General features: G+C 48.3%; 1 protein-coding gene across 1 annotated transcript in view; it reads right to left on the minus strand.

Moving 5' to 3' along the window:
- The window catches only part of LOC137154046 (lanosterol synthase-like), a 45,650-nt gene that overhangs the window by 17,255 nt on the left and 7,958 nt on the right, over positions 1-20,437 (minus strand). Inside the window, exon 2 of the mRNA XM_067549793.1 lies at positions 392-562. Coding sequence (XP_067405894.1) covers positions 392-510 — 119 coding nt within the window. The 5' untranslated portion in view covers positions 511-562. The remainder of the gene's footprint in view (positions 1-391; positions 563-20,437) is intronic.

Below are 20,437 nucleotides of genomic sequence, written 5' to 3' on the forward strand. Positions count from 1 at the left end.
GGCTGTGAGGCTTCATAAATAAAATTATATTATAATTTAATTATATTATGAAGAAGCAAACAAGCTAGAGCCAATCCATTATTCTGCACTAGTGATTACTTTGTTTTACAGAATGTTCAGTGATGACACGGAGCTTTATGTCTCTGCTGTGGTATGTTGGGTTAGTTTGGTAACTGCCTGTCTGATAGTGCAGTCAGAGCATCAGGCACGTAGCTAAAGAACTGGGCTGAGGTCCTGGCCTGTGAAGTCAGTGGCGAAACACCCGTTGCCTACAGTGAGACAAGATTTCATGCTGTGTGTTTGATTTTTTCAGTCATGGCCCGGTGCTGTGTTCTGCAGTGCGGGTGAAGGACGATGTTCTGCCTTTGAGAAGCAGCGTCAGTGCTCCTACCTGATGGCCATGAGCCCCAGCAGAGCCCAGCAGGTGTTGTGGATCTGGGAGGTGGTGCTCTGCACATATCTGCGCTGCCTGCAGGACTCAAAATCCTCTCCCCAGCCACCATCCTCCATCTGCTTGGAGACCAGGAACTAGCAGGCCTGGGTCACCTCCCTGCTTGCAGATCTGAAAGGACGAGACAGAGAAATGGGAAAATATTGGAAATGAAGGAACAACACTGACTTGTATTAAAGAGCTTTATTTGACTTCCTCTAGTGCAGTGAGAAGACCAATAAGAAAGAACACAAGTAAAGTCTACACAAGAGAGCACAGTGTGTTTCCCCACTGCAATGAACTGCAGTCACCAGGATAGCAAAATGTCACATGGAAAAGAGAGGCATCATAATGACAGGTTACAGGTAGCCTATAAGCATTCTCCTTTCTCAGAGACAAGGGCCCTCATTTAGATAAGCTAATTAGCTCCTGGGAAATTCTTAAAACACAGGTCTATTATTGCACAATCCTCCATCAATGCAACAGCTGTTCTACAAAAATGTCTTGATTTAGAGCAAGACGTAAAATGCCTTGAAACACACTTTCTTGAGAAATCCAACTTCTACAGCCTTGCTAAAGAACTTGCAAAAATTAATCAATACCGCACAGAGAGGACCATCTTATATCCTAGGGCCCCTCACGTGCAGTGTCCTGCAGCTGCCATCCATCAACAAGCATGTGGACAAGGGTGATCCAGTGGATATAGTGTACTTAGATTTTCAGAAAGCCTTTGACAAGGTCCCTCACCAAAGGCTCCTAAGCAAAGTAAATTGTTATGCAATAAGAGGGAAGGTCCTCTCCTGGATCAGTAACTGGTTAAAAGATAGGAAAGAAAGGGTGGGAATAAATGGTCAATTTACAGAATGAAGAAAGTTAAATAGAGGTGTCCCCCTGGTTCTGTACTGGGACCTGTGCTGTTCAACATATTAATAAATGATCTGGAAAAAGGGATTAACGGTGAGGTGTCAACATTTGCAGATAATAAAAAACTACTTAAGTCCAAAGCAGACTGCGAAGAGTTACAAAGGGATCTCACAAAACTGGATGACTGGCAACAAAATGGCAGATGAAACTCAATGTTGGTAAATGCAAAGTAATGCACGTTGGAAAAAACAATCTGAACTATACATACAAAATGATGGGTCTAAATTAGCTGTTACCACTCAAGAAAGATCTTGGAGTTCTTGTGAGTAGTTTTCTGAAAACATCCACTCAATGCGCAGCAGCAGTCAAAAAGCTAACAGAATGTTGGGAATCATTCGGAAAGGGATAGATAATAAGACAGAAAATATCATATTGCCTCTTTATAAATCCATGGTACACCCACATCTTGAATGCTGTGTGCAGATCTGGTTGCCCCATTATAAAAAAGATATAATGGAACTGGAAAAGGTACAGAATAGGGCAACAAAAATGGTTAGGGGTATGGAGAAATTAATAAGACTGGGACTTTTCAGCTTGGAAAAGAGATGACCAAGGGGGGATATGACAGAGGTCTATACAGTCATGACTGCTGTGGATAAAGTAAATTACAAAGTGCTATTTACTCCTTCTCATAACACAAGAACTAGGGGTTACCCAATGAAATTACTAGGCAGCAGATTTAAAATGAACAAAAGGAAGTACTTCTTCACACAGTGCACAGTCAACCTGTGTAACTCTTTGCCAGAGGATGCTGTGAAGGCCATGACTATTACAGGTCTAAAAAAGAACTAGATAAGTTAATGGAGAATAGGTCCATCAATGGCTGTTGGCGAGGATGGGCAAGGATGCAAAACCATACTCGTAAGTGTCCCTAACCTCTGTTTGCCAAAAGTTGGGAATGGGTGATAGGGGCTGGATCACTTGATGATTACTTGTTCTGTTCATTCCCTCTGAAGCACCTGGCATTGTCTTCTGACTGTGGCCAGGACGCTAGGCTAGACAGACCATTGGTCTGACCCAGTATGGCTGTTCTTATCACTGGGTCAGATCCAGAACCCATTATATTCCAAGAATGACAAACTCTATTGGAATTAGCCTTTTACATAGGAAAATATTACCCAGACTGTGTTTTCTTATAACTCTTTTATAAGAACATGCTTGTTAGTCATAGAAAAGATTAGGGAGACTCTCTCAAACTGAACCTCCTCCCTACTGCACTGACTGACCACCGTGATCATTGCATTCAGTCTGCAGCAAATCCGAGGAAAGCCCTTGGGCTCAGGGGCTTTGGCAGGGGATACTCTAAACAGCACTTGGAAAATGTGCTGGGTCCCATCCTTCGGCTGCCACAGCAGCATTCAGCCATACAACCTGCCAGGATGCTTAACCCTGAGATGGAGCCTGGGGTCTGGCTCAGTGCCGCCCAGGAGGGTGTATGCGAGTGAGGGTGACTTTGAACCTGGTCCTGGGCCGGGCCCTTCAGGCTGCTTTACCTTGCTCCAGTTGCCACTACAGCCAATTCCCTTTAATAATAGCTGGGATATTAACATCTTCCTGTTACCAGCAACTTCTGGCCTGGAACCAATCCTGTCCCATTCACTTTAATGTTAATGGTTGTCAGCTATTGGCAATGGCTTCTGCTTAGCCACATGTTTTGGATAGAAGGCTCCACCTGCAGGCAAGTTTCTGAGGCAGCAGCCAGAATGGGAAGTGCTGAGAGCCGCAATCCCTGGCTACTACCTCGCAAACCTGCCGTCTGCTTATTAGCAAACGCTGGATCACAGCAACTTCTGGCCGGCCAGCGAGGGGTTGCTAACAAGCAGAATCCACTGTAGTTCCAGGGTTGTTATGGTAGGCAACGCTCCCTGGGACACAGCAACCCTGGCCAGGAATTTTAAACTGACAGCGTCCCCTTAACACTTTGAATGTGTGAAATGGGCTTGTCCCAGAGATTTAACATTTTATCAATGACCTGGAAAAAACCATAAAATCAGTGCTGGTAAAGTTTGCAGGTGATGCAAAAATTGGGGCGGTGGTAAATAGAGGACGTCACACAGAGAGATATGGATCACTTAGTTAATTGGGGGCAAGAAACAATATGTGTTTTAATATGGCTAAGTGATGTGGGAACAAAGAACGTAGGCCATGCTTAGAGGATGGGTAACTATCCTGGAAAGAAGTGACTCTGAGAAAGATTTGGATGAATAATGGTGGATAATTAGATGAACACAAGCTCCCATACAACACTGTAGCCAAAAGGGCAAATATGATCCTAGGATGCGTAAAAAGAGGAATCTCGAGTAGGAGTCAAGAGGTTATTTTACCTCTGCATTTGGCCTGGTGCAACCAGTGATGGAATACCGTGTCCACTTGTGGTGCCCACAATTCAAGAAAGATTTTGATACGTTGCAGAGGGCTCAGAGAAGAGCCACATGAATGATTAAAGGATTAGAAAATATGCCTTAGCGTGACAGTCTGAAGGAGCACAATCTATTTAGCTTAGCAAAGAGAAGGTTAAGCTGTGATGCTGGCAGGTGCCAGCTCATGCCAGGGTCCCCATGTCTGCGCCAAACACTGACAAACATATAGGTGGAATCAGCCTGGCCAGCAAACCCCATCCCAAAGCTGTCACTACCTGATGGTCAGTGTTACAGAAACAGCAACTGTAACATCTAACAGCTGTGAACCCCACATTCTTAGGGGAGTATAATTCACTGCACACAAACGACTGAGCGCTTGGCAGTATTAGACTGCAGGAGAGCTGGGAAGAGTATTCCTCTGAGGCATCTTCAGTCCAGCCATCTTTCCAAAGACTTTCACTCCTGCCTCCAACAGATCCTTCCAGAGAGCAATAAGCAGCCTTTGGAATGCACCAAACTGAGAGAGTTTCAGAAATATTCCATGGGGTTAGGGCTATCCCCAGAGACCCCGTGGGAAGATGCTGCTCTCTGGCAGTTATGCCTACCTCTTTATCAATCTGCCTGCTTTCCAACTGTTACCAGATTTGCCCTTCACCTTGGGGTATGCTCATTTATTAGGGTTACCTTCCTGGAAGGGGGTGTGATTCTAGGGGTGTGATTGTACTAATGTACTGCTTGTGTTACTTGTGTGTGTATAGGGCTACAAGCCCCCTCCCAATGGAGCTATCCTGCAGGACCTAAGGTTTTCAGGGCTGGGTTCCTCCAGCACCAGATTCAAATAAACCCCCCACAGATACACACACATATACACAGTTCAGCTCAACTTAGCGCGTCTGAGTGGACCGGGCTATCAGCACTCTCAGCTGACCCCTTATATGTCCCTGAACTCAGCAGGCTGGGTGACACCACACTCTCAGTGGCTACCCTTATATGCCCCTGTGCAACACACCAGAATTGTTCTAGCAGTAACCCCCTTGATGAGCAAACCCCATAGGATTTTTGGGCACTCCCGAGATCTTTGGCTTAGGTAAGAGAAGCGTTAGTACAGAGCAAGATAGGGACCAAGGACACAAAGGAATAAAATAAAGTTTGGAGAGATAGAGAGAGAAAGTGGCAACCAGCTTGATTATAACAGTTATTTATTGCTAGGTATATAAAACTTACAATACTAACAGTAATACCATACCAGGAGAGAAAAACAATCAAACACTTACAGTACTACACAATTACAGTTGGGGATATTGGAGAAAGCTATCCCAGGTTTGAAAGTTATACCTGGACTAAGAGAGGGAGAGAGAGAGGGAGAGACAAGTTGTGTTGGGGGAAGAAGGGGGCGGGGTGGTTGATCTCACCACTCCATGCAGTTCAGAGGTTCCCAGGAACAGGCTTGTCAGTTCAGGGTCTGGAGGGCTTTGAGTCTGGCAGAGCCCCCAACACGATCAGTCAGGAAGAGAAGACAGGTTACAGTGGAACCGATGCAGAGTTTGGATCCAAGCATCAGAACAAAAATTTGATTTCTGATAAGGGGTTTTTGTAGATCCCAGGTTTGTTTATGGATACAAAAGGAGCTGATCATTCTTGGAAGGGCATCCTTTCTTCAGATAGAGCTCACAATGCAACCAGGATATAGTGTTTTGCATATCAATACCTAGAATGGTCTGATAACTGCGGAGCTGGATGTGTACAGGTGTTAGTTCATTTACATCAAGAGCAGGGATTTCCCAACATGCAGTGCTTCCCTGCTTCAGCAATCCCAGAGTTCAGTGCGTTCCCTGCTGTACCAATTCCAGAATTCCGTGCGTGTTCCATCTTCGAAGTAGATGAAGCTTCTGTTCTCCATTCATGTGCTAACTGAGATGCTTATGAGGCATAGGGAGTTGTCTCACCCTTGATGGGAGGGTTTCAGTTGTGTCTCCTGCCTTTTTATATTGAGAATGTCTTTGATTTCTGGTTCAAGAAGCCTGCAGGGTGGTGGTGGTGGTGGGGGGGTATTCACGTGAGCAATTGGGGTTTTGTGCCCTGGTTCCCCAAGAACACAGAACTGCTAGGTAACACAACTGAAACCATGGATGGAGTATTTCCCTCCTGTAGGGTGTAATATGTAGAAAGTACAATGTAGGCATTGGGATATGGGAAGAGATGCCTGCTTGTCTAGCAATGAAAGAGAACAGCCAGGTAAAAATCTGAGCCAACAACCTGATCAGGTAAACAACTGAGTTAGCAAACTAATCTTAGTGCCAGGCAGAAAAAGTGTTTACACACTATATAACGAACACCTTTGTAACAATGCACTGAATGTGAGCACTTGAATGTGCGTGTGCAATTGCATTTAACCCCGTGCAGTGCCCTGTTTCAGTGGACTGATCACTCACAGAAGCAGCAAATAAACGACATCCTTCTCAAGAGTCTGTCTGTCTGAGCCTGCGCCTTCTGGTTAGTGGGAAAGAACTGACCAGCAGTTTGGTGCCGTGATCACTATCCCCAAGCTCATCATTAGCTTCATTAAAAATGGAGGTAAAGTATTTGTTTAGATATTTGGTCATGCCTAGATTATCCTTAACCTCCACCTCATCCTCAGTGCTTAGCGGTCCCATTTCTTTCTTGGTTTTCTTCCTATTTATATGGCTATAGAACCTTTTACTATTGGTTTAAATTCCCTTTGCAAGGTCCAATTCTACTTGGCTTTTGGCCTCTCTCACTTTATCTCTACATGTTCTGACCTCCAAGAGGTAGCTTTCCTTGCTGATCCCTCCCATCTTCCACTCCTTGTAGGCTTTCTGCTTTCTCTTAATCACCTGTCTGAGATGCTTACTCATCCAGCTTGGTCTACAACTCGTGTCTATTAATTTTTTCCCCTTTGTTGGGATGCAGGCTTCAGATAGTTCCTGCAACCTTTGACTTGAAATAATTCCAAGCCTCCTCCACCTTTAGATCCATGAGTTCTTCAGTCCAATCCACTTCCCCAACTAATTCCCTTAATTTTTTAAAGTTAGCCTTTTTGAAGTGTAAAGCGTGAAGGATTCTTTCTCCAAGAATCAGGCAGCATAGACAATACTGGAGAGGTTTATTCATGATACTGGGAAGTCTGATAAATCAGCTTCAGCTTTCTGATGTTACAGTGATAAATTATATACCTTTTCTTATCGATTATGTAATACATTTTAAATTCTTTATCTATTCATTTACAAATACAGACATTGTCCCATCTACAGAGAACAACCATGATAATGGTCGTTAAATACACAGAGACACTTTTAATCACTCCACTTACATCCAGACTGCTAAGGTTACACTCGGTGGGGGGTGGGGTAGGATGGAGGGAGAAGGGAGGGTGGGGGGAAATCTTTACAGATAGGTGGCAGACAGACAGACAGAAACACAAAAGTAAATGTGGTGTTTTTATCGAAATTAGAATTACAAGAGGACATCTGGCTTCCTGGGTCATCAGATGTTTGCATGGGCCATTGTCCTTGAGGATTAGCCATTTACATAAGTTTTAATGTACAACTTGTTAGCTGAAAAGTCTCAAGCCTTACAGAAGTCAAAGACCCTAGTCACAGATCTATTTTTATTTATACTTCCATTGAACTGAATTAGCTCATGGTTGCTTGAACCAAGGTTGTTTCCTACAACTAGTTCTTCTATGAGGTCCTCACCACTCACCAATACCAAATCTAAAATGGCATCCCCTCTTGGTGGTTCGGTAACTATTTGGTGAAGGAATCCGTCAGCTATCACATCCAGGAAAATCTGGGCCCTATTATTACTACTAGCACTTGTCCTCCAGTCTATATCTGGGGAGTTAAAGTCTCCCATAATCACACAGTACCCAGTAGTATTTACTTGATTAAAAAAGCCTTAAAGAGGTCTCTATCCATGTCCAAATCAGATCCTAGTGGTCTGTAGCACACCCCAAGCACTATCCCAGGGGAAACTCTAGTAGCTTTCTACCCTTTGTCTCTAAAAAGCCTGCTAATTTAAATTAACTTTTAACTATATAAATATTTTATTTTATTAAATTACCATAATTGTAATTATATTGTATGTATTAAGTTAACTTAACTTCTAAAATAACAAACCCCTTAAATCCAAAATACCACCACCAACTACTTGCCACCCCGCAACCACCACCACCACCACCTTCACTGCTGCCATTTATCCCTAACTACCACCACCACCCACTGATCATACCCCAACAACCACAGTCATCACCGCCACCAACTACTGGCCACCCAAAAACTACCACCAACACCACTACCACCTATTGGCCACATCTCAGCCACCACCACTGCCAACTACTGGCCACCCACCCATTCCCACAACAAAAAAAGCCCACCACCACCATCACCACAAACTACTGATTGCCCGCCCCAATGACAACCACCACCAGCACCAGATACTGGCCAGCAACCCCACCCCGTACAAAACCAATTGCCACCAGTCACCAGCTAGTGGTCACCCCCCCAACCACCTATACCACAACCACAGCTGCCAGCTACTGGCCACATCCACACCACTGCCACCACCACCACCAAAGCTAGTGACCACCGCCCAATAACCACAACAACCACCAGCACCACCACCAGCTACTGGCCTACTCCGAAAACCAACTATTATTAATCACCACTCAACAACAACCACAACCACCACTGCCAAATTACTGGCCACCACCCATCCCCCACACCAACAAAAATCACTACCACCGCCCCTCCCACAAAAACCACCACCATTGCCAGCTGCTGTCCACCCAACCACATCCCACAATCATCAGCATCACCCCCAACTACTGGCCACCCATTCGCCTCACAACAATCATCACCACCAACAGCTACTGGACACCCTGCACCTCAAGAACCACCGCCACCACCACCACCAGCTACTGACCACACCCCAACAATCACAACCACTATCACCAGCTATTGCCCACCTCATAGAATCATAGAGTTGGAAGGGACCTCAGGAGGTCATCTAGTCCAACCCCATGCTCAGAGCAGAACTAACCTCAGCTAAATAATCCCAGCGAGGGTTTTGTCAAGCCGCAGCTTAAAAACCTCTAAAGATGGAGATTCCACCACCTCCCTAGGTAACCCATTCCAGTGCTTCACCACCCTCCTAGTGAAAAACTTTTTCCTAATGTCCAACCTAGACCTCCCTCCTTGCAACTTGAGACCATTGCTCCTTGTTCTGTCATCTGCCACCACCGAGAACAGCCTAGCCCCATCCTCCCTGGAACCCCCTTTCAGGTAGTTAAAGGCTGCTATCAAATCCCCCCTCATTCTTCTCTTCTGTAGACTGAACAAGCCTAGTTCCTTCAGCCTCTCCTCATAAATCTTGTGCTCCAGCCCCCTAATCATTTTGGTTGCCCTCCTCTGGACTCTCTCTAACTTCTCCACATCCTTGTTGTAGTGGGGGGCCCAAAACTGGACACAATACTCCAAATGCGGCCTCACCAATGCCAAATAGAGGGGAATGATCACTTCCCGTGATCTACTGGCAATGCTCCTCCTAATGCAGCCCAATATGCTATTAGCCTTCTTGTCAGCAGTGTGCCCTGGTTGCCTCATATCCAGCTTCTTATCCACTGTTACCCCCAGGTCCTTTTCTGAAGAACTGCTGCCTACCTCCCCAAACAACACCAAAACCATCGCCTGCTACTGGCCATGCTCCAACAACCACCACCACCGCCAACTACTGGCCACACTCCCATCTCCTCACAAGAACAAAATCCACCGCTGCCAGCTATTTGCCACCATGGCCCCCAAAGGCCAAAAACACCACCACTACTGCCAGCTACTGGCCCACCCTCCAACACCAGCAGCAACAACCATCAGCTACTGGCCACCCTCCCCCATTAAAAATCACCACCACCACTGACAGCTTCTGGACACCCATTACTCCAACAATCATCACCAGCACTGCCAGGTACTTGCCATGCTCCCGCCCAAACAATAACAACAATCAACAGTGCCAGTTACTGGCTGCCAACCCACCCCCATTCTCAAAAAGCCCACCACCACCTCCATCTTCAACTACAGGCCACACCCCAATAACCACAACCACCACTGCCAACTACTGTTCACCACCCAACACCACCCACCACCATCACAAGTGGCCACCCACCCATCACCAACAACCACCACCATGACTGCCAGCTACTGGACACCCAAGCTACCCCGTCACCACCACCGCCACCCCCCAAACAAAAACAATATTCAACACTGCCAGCGAATGGACACCACTAGCCTCAAACAACAACAATTAGCACTGACAGTTACTGGACACCAACTCCCACATCCCCCAACAAAAACCAGCACCAACATGACCGCCAACTAATAGCCACACCCCAACAACAATCACCACCACCACTGCCGCCAACTACTGGCCACCATCCAACAACAACCACCACCACCACGACTGCCAACTACTGGCTACCTATTACTGCCCCGCCCCCCAACAACCACTACAGCCAGCTATTGGACACCCGATTCGCTCTCCTGATACCACCAACTACTACTACTAGCCACCCCATCCCCCAACAACCACTACTACCATTACCGCTGCCAGCTACTGGACACCCAACAAAGAAAAAACTCTGGCAGCAGCTACTGCCCACCCCTCCTACCAACATCAACAATAACTGCCGTGAGATACTGGCCACCTCCCCACTAACAATAGCCTCCACCACCACCACTGCCAGCTACTGGCTTCCCCCCGCTCACCCCAAAAGAACAATAATCAGTGCCGCCAGCTACTGGCCACCCATTCTCTGCAACAGCCACTACCACCACTGCCCGCTATTGGCCACTCCCCCAAATAACAACAACAACAATCAGCAGTGCCAGTTACTGGCCACCTATCCACCCCCACTCAAAAACAAACAAACAAACAAAAAAAACTACCACCACCACCTCCAACTACAGGTGATACCCCAATAACCAACACCGCCAACTACCATCCACCACCCAGCCACCACCATCACCACGACTGCCAACTACTTGCCACCCACCCATCCCCAACAACCACCATGACTCCTGACTACTGACACCCAACCCACCCTCTGGCACCACCACTGGCAGCTACTAAACACAACTCTGCCCAACAACAACCATCACCAGCTATTGGCCACCAACTCTCACACTGTGACAACAACATCAGCACAACCAGCCACTAGCCACCCATTCTTCCATAAGTCCTCCACCACCAGCTATTGCCCCCACATGCAAACAAAAACAACAATCAGTCCCCCTGGCTATGGGCCTCGCCCTGAAAACCAACACAACCAATGATATCTTCTGGTCACCCCACCCCCAAAAACAACCACCACCACAGCTAGCTACAGGGACCTTGACCCCCTAACAACAACCACTACCACAACTGCTGTGAGATACTGACCATCTCCCCCACACAGCAACCATCACCTCCACTTCCACCTGATATTGGCCACCCACCCCAGCCACCCAACAACTATCACCACCATGACCAATACCAGCTTCTGAACACCTCACCTCCCACCAACAACCACCAGCTACTGGGTATCCATTCCCTCCAAAAGCCACCACTATGACCGCCATCTATGGGCCACCCCCCAAACAAAAACAATATTCAACACTGCCAGTGAATGGACACTCCTAACCCCAAACAACAAATCAACGCTGCCAGCTACTCCCACATACCTCAACAAAAAAACCAGCAGCAACACCAGCACCAACTACTGGCCACACCCCAACAATGACATCACCACCACGACTACCAGCTACTGGCCACCCATCACTGTCTCCCCACCAACCTACCCCCCAAAAACACCAACACCAACTATTTGCCACCCCACCCTCCAACAGCCACCACAATCACTGCCAGCCACTGGCCACCCCTCCCAAATAAAAACAACAATTAGCACCACCAGATACAGCCCCCACCCCTAAACGACGACGACCACCATCATCAGCTACTGACCACCCCCATAAACAACCAGCACCAACACACCAGCTATTGACTTCCCCGTTCCTCAACAACACCACCAGCATCCCCAGTTACTGGCCACTCCGCCCCCCCAACAACAACCACTACTATCACCTGTAGCCTGATTTTATAGTTATTAATTTATTGAATAGGGTAATAGGTTTGCTAATTGCTCAAATTAATGGATCATGAGGTTCGTGTCCTAAACCAGGCTTCAGGTAAGTTTTATAAGGACCCCGGGTACAACACAGGAAGAATTTCAGTGATAACCAGGATTTGTATAATTTTATAAATTTATTAAAACAACACAAAATAATAAACAAATGATTACTATAGAGAAAATAAAATGAATAATCAAATTGATAATGGATTAATACAATCTTAAAAGTAAAGACTTATTTGATAGATATAGTTATGATATGCTTTAAACTTGTATACTCACACCCTTCCTGGACTTGGTGAAAGAGATGTCTAATTCCTCAAGTTGGAGTTGAGTGGAATAAGAGCTGCTTTAAAGCTAAGAGCTATAAACTAAGACTAACATTACAACTTTAAGAGTATAAAATAAAGAATAAATCTTAACACTAAATAAAACTTTAAACAGGGATAGCTGACAGTCGACTGCCCCGATGAGCTGAATTTGATCTTACTTATACCCTCAAGAATATGTGTCCTTCATCCGGGCCCATACTTGGCCTTTCCACCTTCAAACTTTTGGGGTACATGTTGTCTATTGGCTACTAGGTTCGTACGTATTATTGACGTATCCACATCCTTCTTCAGGTGGTCTTTTATCTCACCTTTGTTATTTCTAGCTTATTGTGGGTTCTGTGGTGTTCTTGTGAAGTTTCTTGGTAACCAGGACAGCCCCTTCCCCTTTTAATGTCTCTTGACTTATCTAGGGTAAAGGTTATGACCATATAAGTCCTATCCTGTCCTACATTGATACTTATCTAAACCAAAGGTTGACGTAACCTGTCTAGGGTAAAGGTTATGACCATATATATATATCTTATCCTATTCTACATCTATCTAAACCAAAGGTTGAATATATATATATATATATATATATATATCTTACCAATAGCTGTCATCCAGGATGTGGCCTGGAAGGTACCTTGCATTACAGCTGAATAAAATATCTAATTTTATTATTTCATCACACAATCATATCAAAATATATATGAAAAATATCTCTAATAATAATGCAAGCAAGCAGGCTAGTTCTATAGGCTACACACCACTGCCAGCTATTGGCCATCCCCCAACAACAACATTAACAACAACCACTGCCAGATACTGACCCTCTCTCCTCCAACAACAGCCTCCACCACCACACCTGCCAGCTACTGGCCACCTACCTCCCAAAAGGCACAACAACTACTGCCGTCATCAACCGGCCACCCCCCAAAGGCCACCCCCACCACCAGCTACTGGCCACCGCTCCCAAACAAAAACAACAATCAGCACTACCACATATCCACCCCCCCCCCCACCGGCAAAAAACAACCACCACCACTGCCAGCTAATGGTTACTCCCCCCTCCCCCAGCAAACAACAACCAGTGCCAGCACTGGCAGCTACTGGCCATCCCTGCAAACAACATCAACTGCTGACAGATACTGATCACCTCATGCCAACAAAACAATTACCACAACAGCTATCAGGTACTGGCCACCCATCCCAGCCCCCAGCCTCCTCCCTCCCCCCAACAACAACAACAATCTCCACCACAACCGCCACCAACTGGCCACCCCCCAAAAGACCACAACCGCCACCATCAATTACTGGCTACACCCCAACAACCACAACAAAAACCATTCCCACCTCTTGGCCACCACCCAACCATCACGAACGCCAGCTACTGGCCACCCACCCTTGCCATCACCACTGCCAGCTATTGGACAACCATTCTTACCACCACCTGGAAGCATCTGCTCAAGGTTCAAATCCCAACATGGGCTAGCAGACCAACCCATCACTGCTAGAGAGGGTACAGGTAACCCGGAACTGGGAATCCCCTAAATCCCACACACCTCCCAGGCCCACTGCAGAGACTGTGCATGGGAGAAATGCCACCCACCCAGAGCATATCTGCACTAGTCTGCCGCCATTTACGAAGGATGTCATTCTATAGCCACCATGTTCTGTGGGGTGTAGACTGGTCACCCCCCCACCAAACTAGCACTAGCAGCTATTGGCCACCCCTGCAAACAACACCAACCGCTGACAGATACTGATCATCTACCCCCAACAAAACCATTACCACAACTGCTACCAGGTACTGGCCACCTATCCCAGTCCCACAACAACAACAACAACCTCCACCACTACTGCTACCAGCTACTGACTACGCTCCCCAACAACCACCACAACCAACTGGCCACCTTCCAAAGAGCACAGCCACTATCACCAGTTACTGGAAACACCCTTGCCACCACCTGGAAGCATCTGCACAAGCTGTGGTTCAAATCCCAACAAGGGCTAGCAGACCAACCCATCACTGTTAGCGAGGGGACAGGTAATCCGGGAACTAGGCATCCTCTAAATCCCACATACCTTCCAGACCGAATGTAGGGCCTCTGCATAGGAGGGAATTCCACCCACTCAGAGCATATCTGCAATATTCTGCCGCCATTTATGAAGGATGTCGTCCTAAGCCATCATGTTCTATGGGGTGCAGACTGAGCCCTGCCCGACCTATGGCCTGGAATTCCCGCAAAGGGGACCCTTTTAGAGTCCCTTCTCTTCCCCACAGGTCACTCCAGAGGGGTTTCTGATCCAGCCCTGTGCAGCCCAGTAAAAGGGAAGTGGTTATCAGTGGTGCCGTGCCTGGCATCAGCAATTAGATTGGCTGAAAGCTGCTGTGTGATGAAGGCCACATTCAAATGGGTCTGGGGTCTCCTGATGGATGCTTGGCCCAGACCTAGCAGAGCCCGAACATGCTGCTGTTCCAAGCGCCAGAGAATCTGCCCTGACATGGTTCCTTTTTACAATCCATCCCGCTCCCACGGCGCCATCCCAGCTGCCAATCTGACCTCGCACATACACACAAGCAGGGCTCTGAAGCACTGATCTTTGGCACTGCCTAAGACAAAACAGTGGCTGGAAGAGCAGCTGCTGCATCCTTCGAGATCTGTCCAGACCTGCAGTTGGGTCCGACTCCATCCGCCTTCAGACATGGGGCTGGAGCGCACGTCCAGAGCCCCTAATTCAGCGGAGAGGTGCAGCATTCGGGGCAAGCTGTTCAGCTAGACAGCGCAGGGTTAAACCTGAGTCAGCAAAAGGCGTCTGCGGGGTTTGCGCAGCCCCACTGGAGACTCGTGCTCAACACACAGACTGACATGACTGCCAGGTGCTGCTCAAGACAGGTGAGGCTGCAGCAGGTGGCACGGTCAGCCTGACACACAGCAGCCGATCAGCAGGAGGGGAGGGTGCACAGAGAACCCGCTCTCTGGCCGGGGACAGCAGGCTGGCGCTTTCATCACAAGGTGCAAAATTCCACTGGCTTCCCTGCTAGAGGCCTTTGCCAGCTGCCATCTCTCCCTCCCCCGGCAGTCCTCGACCAGTCTTTCCCAGACAGGCAGGTTGGACAGACTGGAAGAGGTTCCTTTATAAAGAAGCTTGCACAGTATTTTCCCCAGCGCAGCAGGGAAGGAGAGCTCCCTACACGTGGCTTTAAAGGACAATGCTCGACAGGGCACAGCAGGAAGCTCCCTGACAGCCCATCTTCAGTCTTGCACTGCAAACTCACAAGCCAGGACCCCAAAATCATGACACTGGCTTGAAAATCATCAGATTTGAAACAGATAGTAAATGGGGGGTGCTTTTTCTTTGCCTTCTGCTTTCTCAGTCTACAGGGCTCACATTCTCCAGCTTTGCTCCACAGATACATGGGCTAGAAATTGACTTATTTATAAATGAGTCACCCGCCTCTGGGGGCTGGGCCTTTCAGAAAACATGGTGAGACTCATGATTGGGGTTTAGGATCCAGAGTTCAGGTTTGGTGCCATCTCCACTGGGACCAGGAGAAGTGAGAAAGCACGCACCCATTGTCATTATTTTGACACACTTGGCAGTGCAGTTCTGGGCCAGTGGTTAAGAGGCGGGAAAGTCATGGGGGTCCCCGAGCCCCATCTGTCTTTCACGCGCAGCCCCCGCCACTGCTCACACGCACTCCTCACCCGTCTCTGACTTGGGGTCCTTGGCAATGGAACCCAGGTGGCTGACCACATGGATGACGAAGTTCTTCTCCAGGGAGAAGTTGGTGTAGCCGATGCTCTTGGAGCTGTCTATGACAAACATGATGTCCAGGGCCCCACAGCGCTTCTCGCAGTTTGGGCATGGGAGAGAGGAGCGGATCACAGGGGGACAAGGCCAGCGGGGACCACCAAGAGACCAGGGAGGTCTCCACCACATGGGAGGCTGCCCACGGGAAGAGTCAGAGAATCACAGAAGATTAGGTTTGGAAGGGACCCCGGAAGGTCATCTAGTTCCACCCCCTGCTATAAGCAGGACTAACCCCAACTAAATCATCCCAGCCAGGGCTTTATCAAGCCAGACCTTAAAGACCTCTAAGGATGGAGATTCCACCACCTCCATAGGTAACCTGGCAGGGCCACATCATGTCCCTGCCATCCCGCTCTGGCCAATACCTGAAGGAAAATGAAGCTACCAACAGGAAACTAAGCTGAGGCTTTATGGCACATGACTGGATGGTCAGTAGCCTCACCTGAGTTCTCAGAGCTGGGGAATTATCCAGCCCTTTCCACACCCAGCCTGCAGGGACCCAGTCCTTGTCCATGGCAGGGGAAGGCTCTGACTGGCTGACTGAGCCGTTCCCTGATGTCTTTCTATGGAAGAGTACTAGAGACCAGCTGGGCTGTTTCACGCCATCTGGGCAGCTTCACTGTGTAATGGCTGAGCACACAGGGCAGCGAGCAGAAGCTGGTGTGAACAGGGAGGCCCAGCAGGGGTTGTTATTTCCCTGGTCTGAATGGGAGTTTGTGTTTTGCTGGGCATTCCATCACCCCCGATGGGCAGGGCATGCTCAGCTCGGATGGTGCCAATGCTGTCCTCATGCAAACCCACAAGAGTCCTGCTCTACCCCACTCTGAGGCCGTCAGTGCACAGGGGAGAGCTGGCCCTGTGCTCGGGGCGGGCTGCCTCATTCAACCTTCCTGCTAATGCACAAAGGGGGACACACTGGGGAGGGACCCCCAAGGGACACAAAGCACCCGCTGGTTTCAGAGCCAAGCTGTTCAGCGCTGACTAAGCCCCCCAAGGAGAGGAGCTTTGGACTGACCGCAGCAGCCACAGGTTTCTCTCACGTAGGTCATCACATCGCAGTCCTGCCAGCAAAACACAAGGAGCAGAGCACTGGTGAGTTCCAGCCTGCCCATTGGGCAGGAATATCCCAACCTGCAGCATGGCTTCCCTTCTGACCCTTCTGCTTTCCCTCCTTCACACTCTACCCTGGCTGCGGCCAGTCACACGCCGCTCTTCCGCTGGCACCAGGGCCAGATTAACTCTCCGATGGGCCCGGGGCTATTAGATTTTGTGGGCCCTATATACAAGTCTTTTTTCTAATTTAAAACAAAATGACCACAATTATGGCATCGAGGCTATTACCGCTATACTAAACTTGCCTTTAATTAACATAAAGCCGCTCTGTGGTTACATTTCATTCTTAAAACATGTAGAACAGTGGTCGGCAACCTATGGCATGCGTGTCAAATGTGGCATGTGAGATGATTTTGAGTGGCACTCACTTATGCTGGGCCCATGTCACGTGGGAGAGGGGAGGGGCTGGGAGGCAGAAGCAGCCACTGAATGGTGCTATTTGGGGCTGGGAGCGGCTCCTGGCCAGGGCACTGGGCCCATGTCACGCGGGAGAGGGGCGGGGATTTATTTTTGCGAGGACCCCTTAGCCTGAGGCCCTGGGCTGCAGCCCTTACAGCCCCTGTGTTAATCCAGCCCTGGCTGGCGCTCTGGCTGGCAGGAGTCAGTCCAGCGTGAGTTTCAGCCTTAGCACTGTTACCCAGGGTCCCTCAAACCAGTAACTTTTAGTCTCTGCCAGTTGGTATCAGGCAATAAACCAAGGAAATGCAGCACATCCACCTGCTATATGGCTGACATAGACAAGTCCAAACCAAGTGCTTTAACGTCAAAGCTTTACTTTCTTGGCCTCCAGCAATTCCCATTTGATGCCTTTGCCAGAGCCTCAGCTTATTAGTCTTAAGCACATACACCTACAATAGGTATTAGAGCACCCCAGAAGTCAGGGCACTTGATAGTTACCCCTACAAGTCTGAGGCAGTTTTCAAGTGATTCAATCACAGATTTACGGATGGCCAGTCCTTGTCTCTGCTCCTGGAGATCTTTCAAAGTGTTCCAAAGATTCTCTTGACTCAGACTCAGTACCTCCCTCTTATACCCCAAAAGTTACAGAGACATGGCAAGGAAGAAACTGGTACATAGCTGACCAAACAGATCAATCACTGGGCAGAAGCAGGCGATACAAAGACATAGAACTAAAAAAAAAAAATGTGAAGCAAGGAGTCTTAGCAGTTAGTCTCATAGCTGGATTTCCCCAGGGCTGCACTTCTAAAACATATCCAGACTTCCTGTTTTTCACAGACATCTCCCCTGCCTATTCAGAGAGAGAAGGCAGAGAGCCAGGCTCAGGTCAGGTATTCACTGTCTAACCCCTCCCCCCATTGCCTGCTTATGCTAAGTTCCTGCAAAGGCTTGAGAACGGCTGAAAGCAGCAAGCAAGATAATTGCTCGTCCACCGCAAAAACTGGCAGCAGCTTGGACACCTGGCTGGTTGCTAAAGTGCCCCTGTACAGCACCAAGAGCAGGATCTGCCCCGAGTCTCAGTCCACTCAGCATGGTGCAGGGAAACCCTCCTTAGATAGCGTCAGCTGCTCAAGGCTTCCCAGCAAAGAGCTATGCCCCGCCCCCATCCACCCAGCAAGGAACTATGCCCCTTCTTGCCCCACCCAGCAAGAAGCCATGCCATGCCCCACACCACTCCTGTCCCAAGCCCCACACCTGCCTCTTGTGAAGCTCCAGCGGCTTGTCACCGTCACCCACTCCACAGGGCTGGTGCTGCAGCGAGAGGTAGAGTTGAGGCAGAACAGAACAGAAAGAGCAGACTGACCCATTGCTCACGGGGAGGGGGGAGGAGTGAGAAGCAGACTGGCCCATTGCTCATGGGGGGAAGGAGTGGGGAGCAGACTGTCAGGAAGGCAGGATGGAAAGGAAGGGACGGCCCTGGGCTCTGTCTGCTCCCCCCAAAAAACTTCTCTGCCTCCTGGGGGAGGGGTGCGCCATTTGCCTCTTGCAGCAGCTCTGATTGGCTGCTCTTCCCCGGAAGGAGGTGGGGCAGTTAAGCCAGCAGCCAATCCGCGGGGGTGTCCCTGGCAGGGCTGTAAGTTCTGTCTTGTCAGACGGGCCAGAGCGTGCCATGGCGCGATGTCATGGCAGATGGGGCGGAGCCTGCTGTGGTGATGATGTCATCACAAGAGCTGACTGCCCTGTCTCTCCCCTTGCGAAGATTCTCCAGGCTCCTCCCCTGTGCCAGCCCCCAGCCTTGGGTGCCCCAGGCTCCTCCCCTCTGGATAGGGGGGATGCTGTGGGGTATCCCTGCCTCTGGACTTTGACCTCTCCTTGAGGCCCTGCTGGTGGATGAGGACCATCCCCTGCTGTCTGGAGAAAGCAGCTGCAGCCCCTCCTGTTGGCCAAAATCTTTATTTTGAAAAATAAATGAAAGAATAGAGCCACAAACACCCACCTCCTACCAAAAGGCACTTCAGCCTGACACACTGTAACTTTAATCAAGAGCTAAAACTTCAACTAACTCTTATTGTTTTACCCTTTTAAATGTTCACTTGCTTTCTATAGGTCTATTTGTTTTAAAACCACCTTATCTGTTAATTTTACTCACTTTCAATATATTTGTAAGTATAAAAAGCCACACTGTGAAATGTAATATATCTACTTTCAGTTGTAAAAGACACTGTCAGAAATGAAATAAGGTTTGCTTTAAAAATAATATGTAAGTTCTTCAGCTGGGAGTTGGCCCTGAGTAATTGAAGTGTGAATGGCTGAGCAATTGAGTTGGGTGTAGACAGAAAGAGTGATTGAACAATTGGTCTCAGTAAAGGATATCGAAACAGACATGAAGAAAACACCAGCCTCACCTAAAACGCTTGAGGGAAGAAGAAAGGAGCAAAGATGATGAAATGGCTGAAGAGGAACCCACCCTAATAACTCTGGAGCCAGCACATTTCAAAGGACAAAATCTGATCAGGCTTGCAAGAATGTGTGCGATTAAAGATCACACCAAAAAATGCAGTTGCAGCATGACAGTGCAAAACCCATAGAGTTACAGGGGGTCTTTTCCCTATAAAATGGGAAAGAAAGATGAAGGCTGAAGGTTCAGTCTACAACATCACCACATCAGCCAGGAGTACCGATGCGCATCAGCAGAATCTTGCTCCTCATCCTCATGCTCTAGTCACCTGGCCAGTGACTATCATGAGCACCAAGAGGCTGGTAACTATAACATCTGGAAGATCCCTATGTATGTTTGCTGTCTCCCTGTATGCCTATCAGTGTGTGTGAGTGTGAATGAAAGCATCAGTTGAAACATGTGTCTCTGTAATTGTAGTATTGATATAATGTTAATACTGTTTTC

The sequence above is a fragment of the Emydura macquarii genome, unplaced genomic scaffold (genome assembly GCF_026122565.2).
Source record: "Emydura macquarii macquarii isolate MOO-44397 ecotype Brisbane River unplaced genomic scaffold, CSIRO-AGI_Emac_v2 contig_1253, whole genome shotgun sequence".
NCBI lineage: Eukaryota > Metazoa > Chordata > Testudines > Chelidae > Emydura > Emydura macquarii.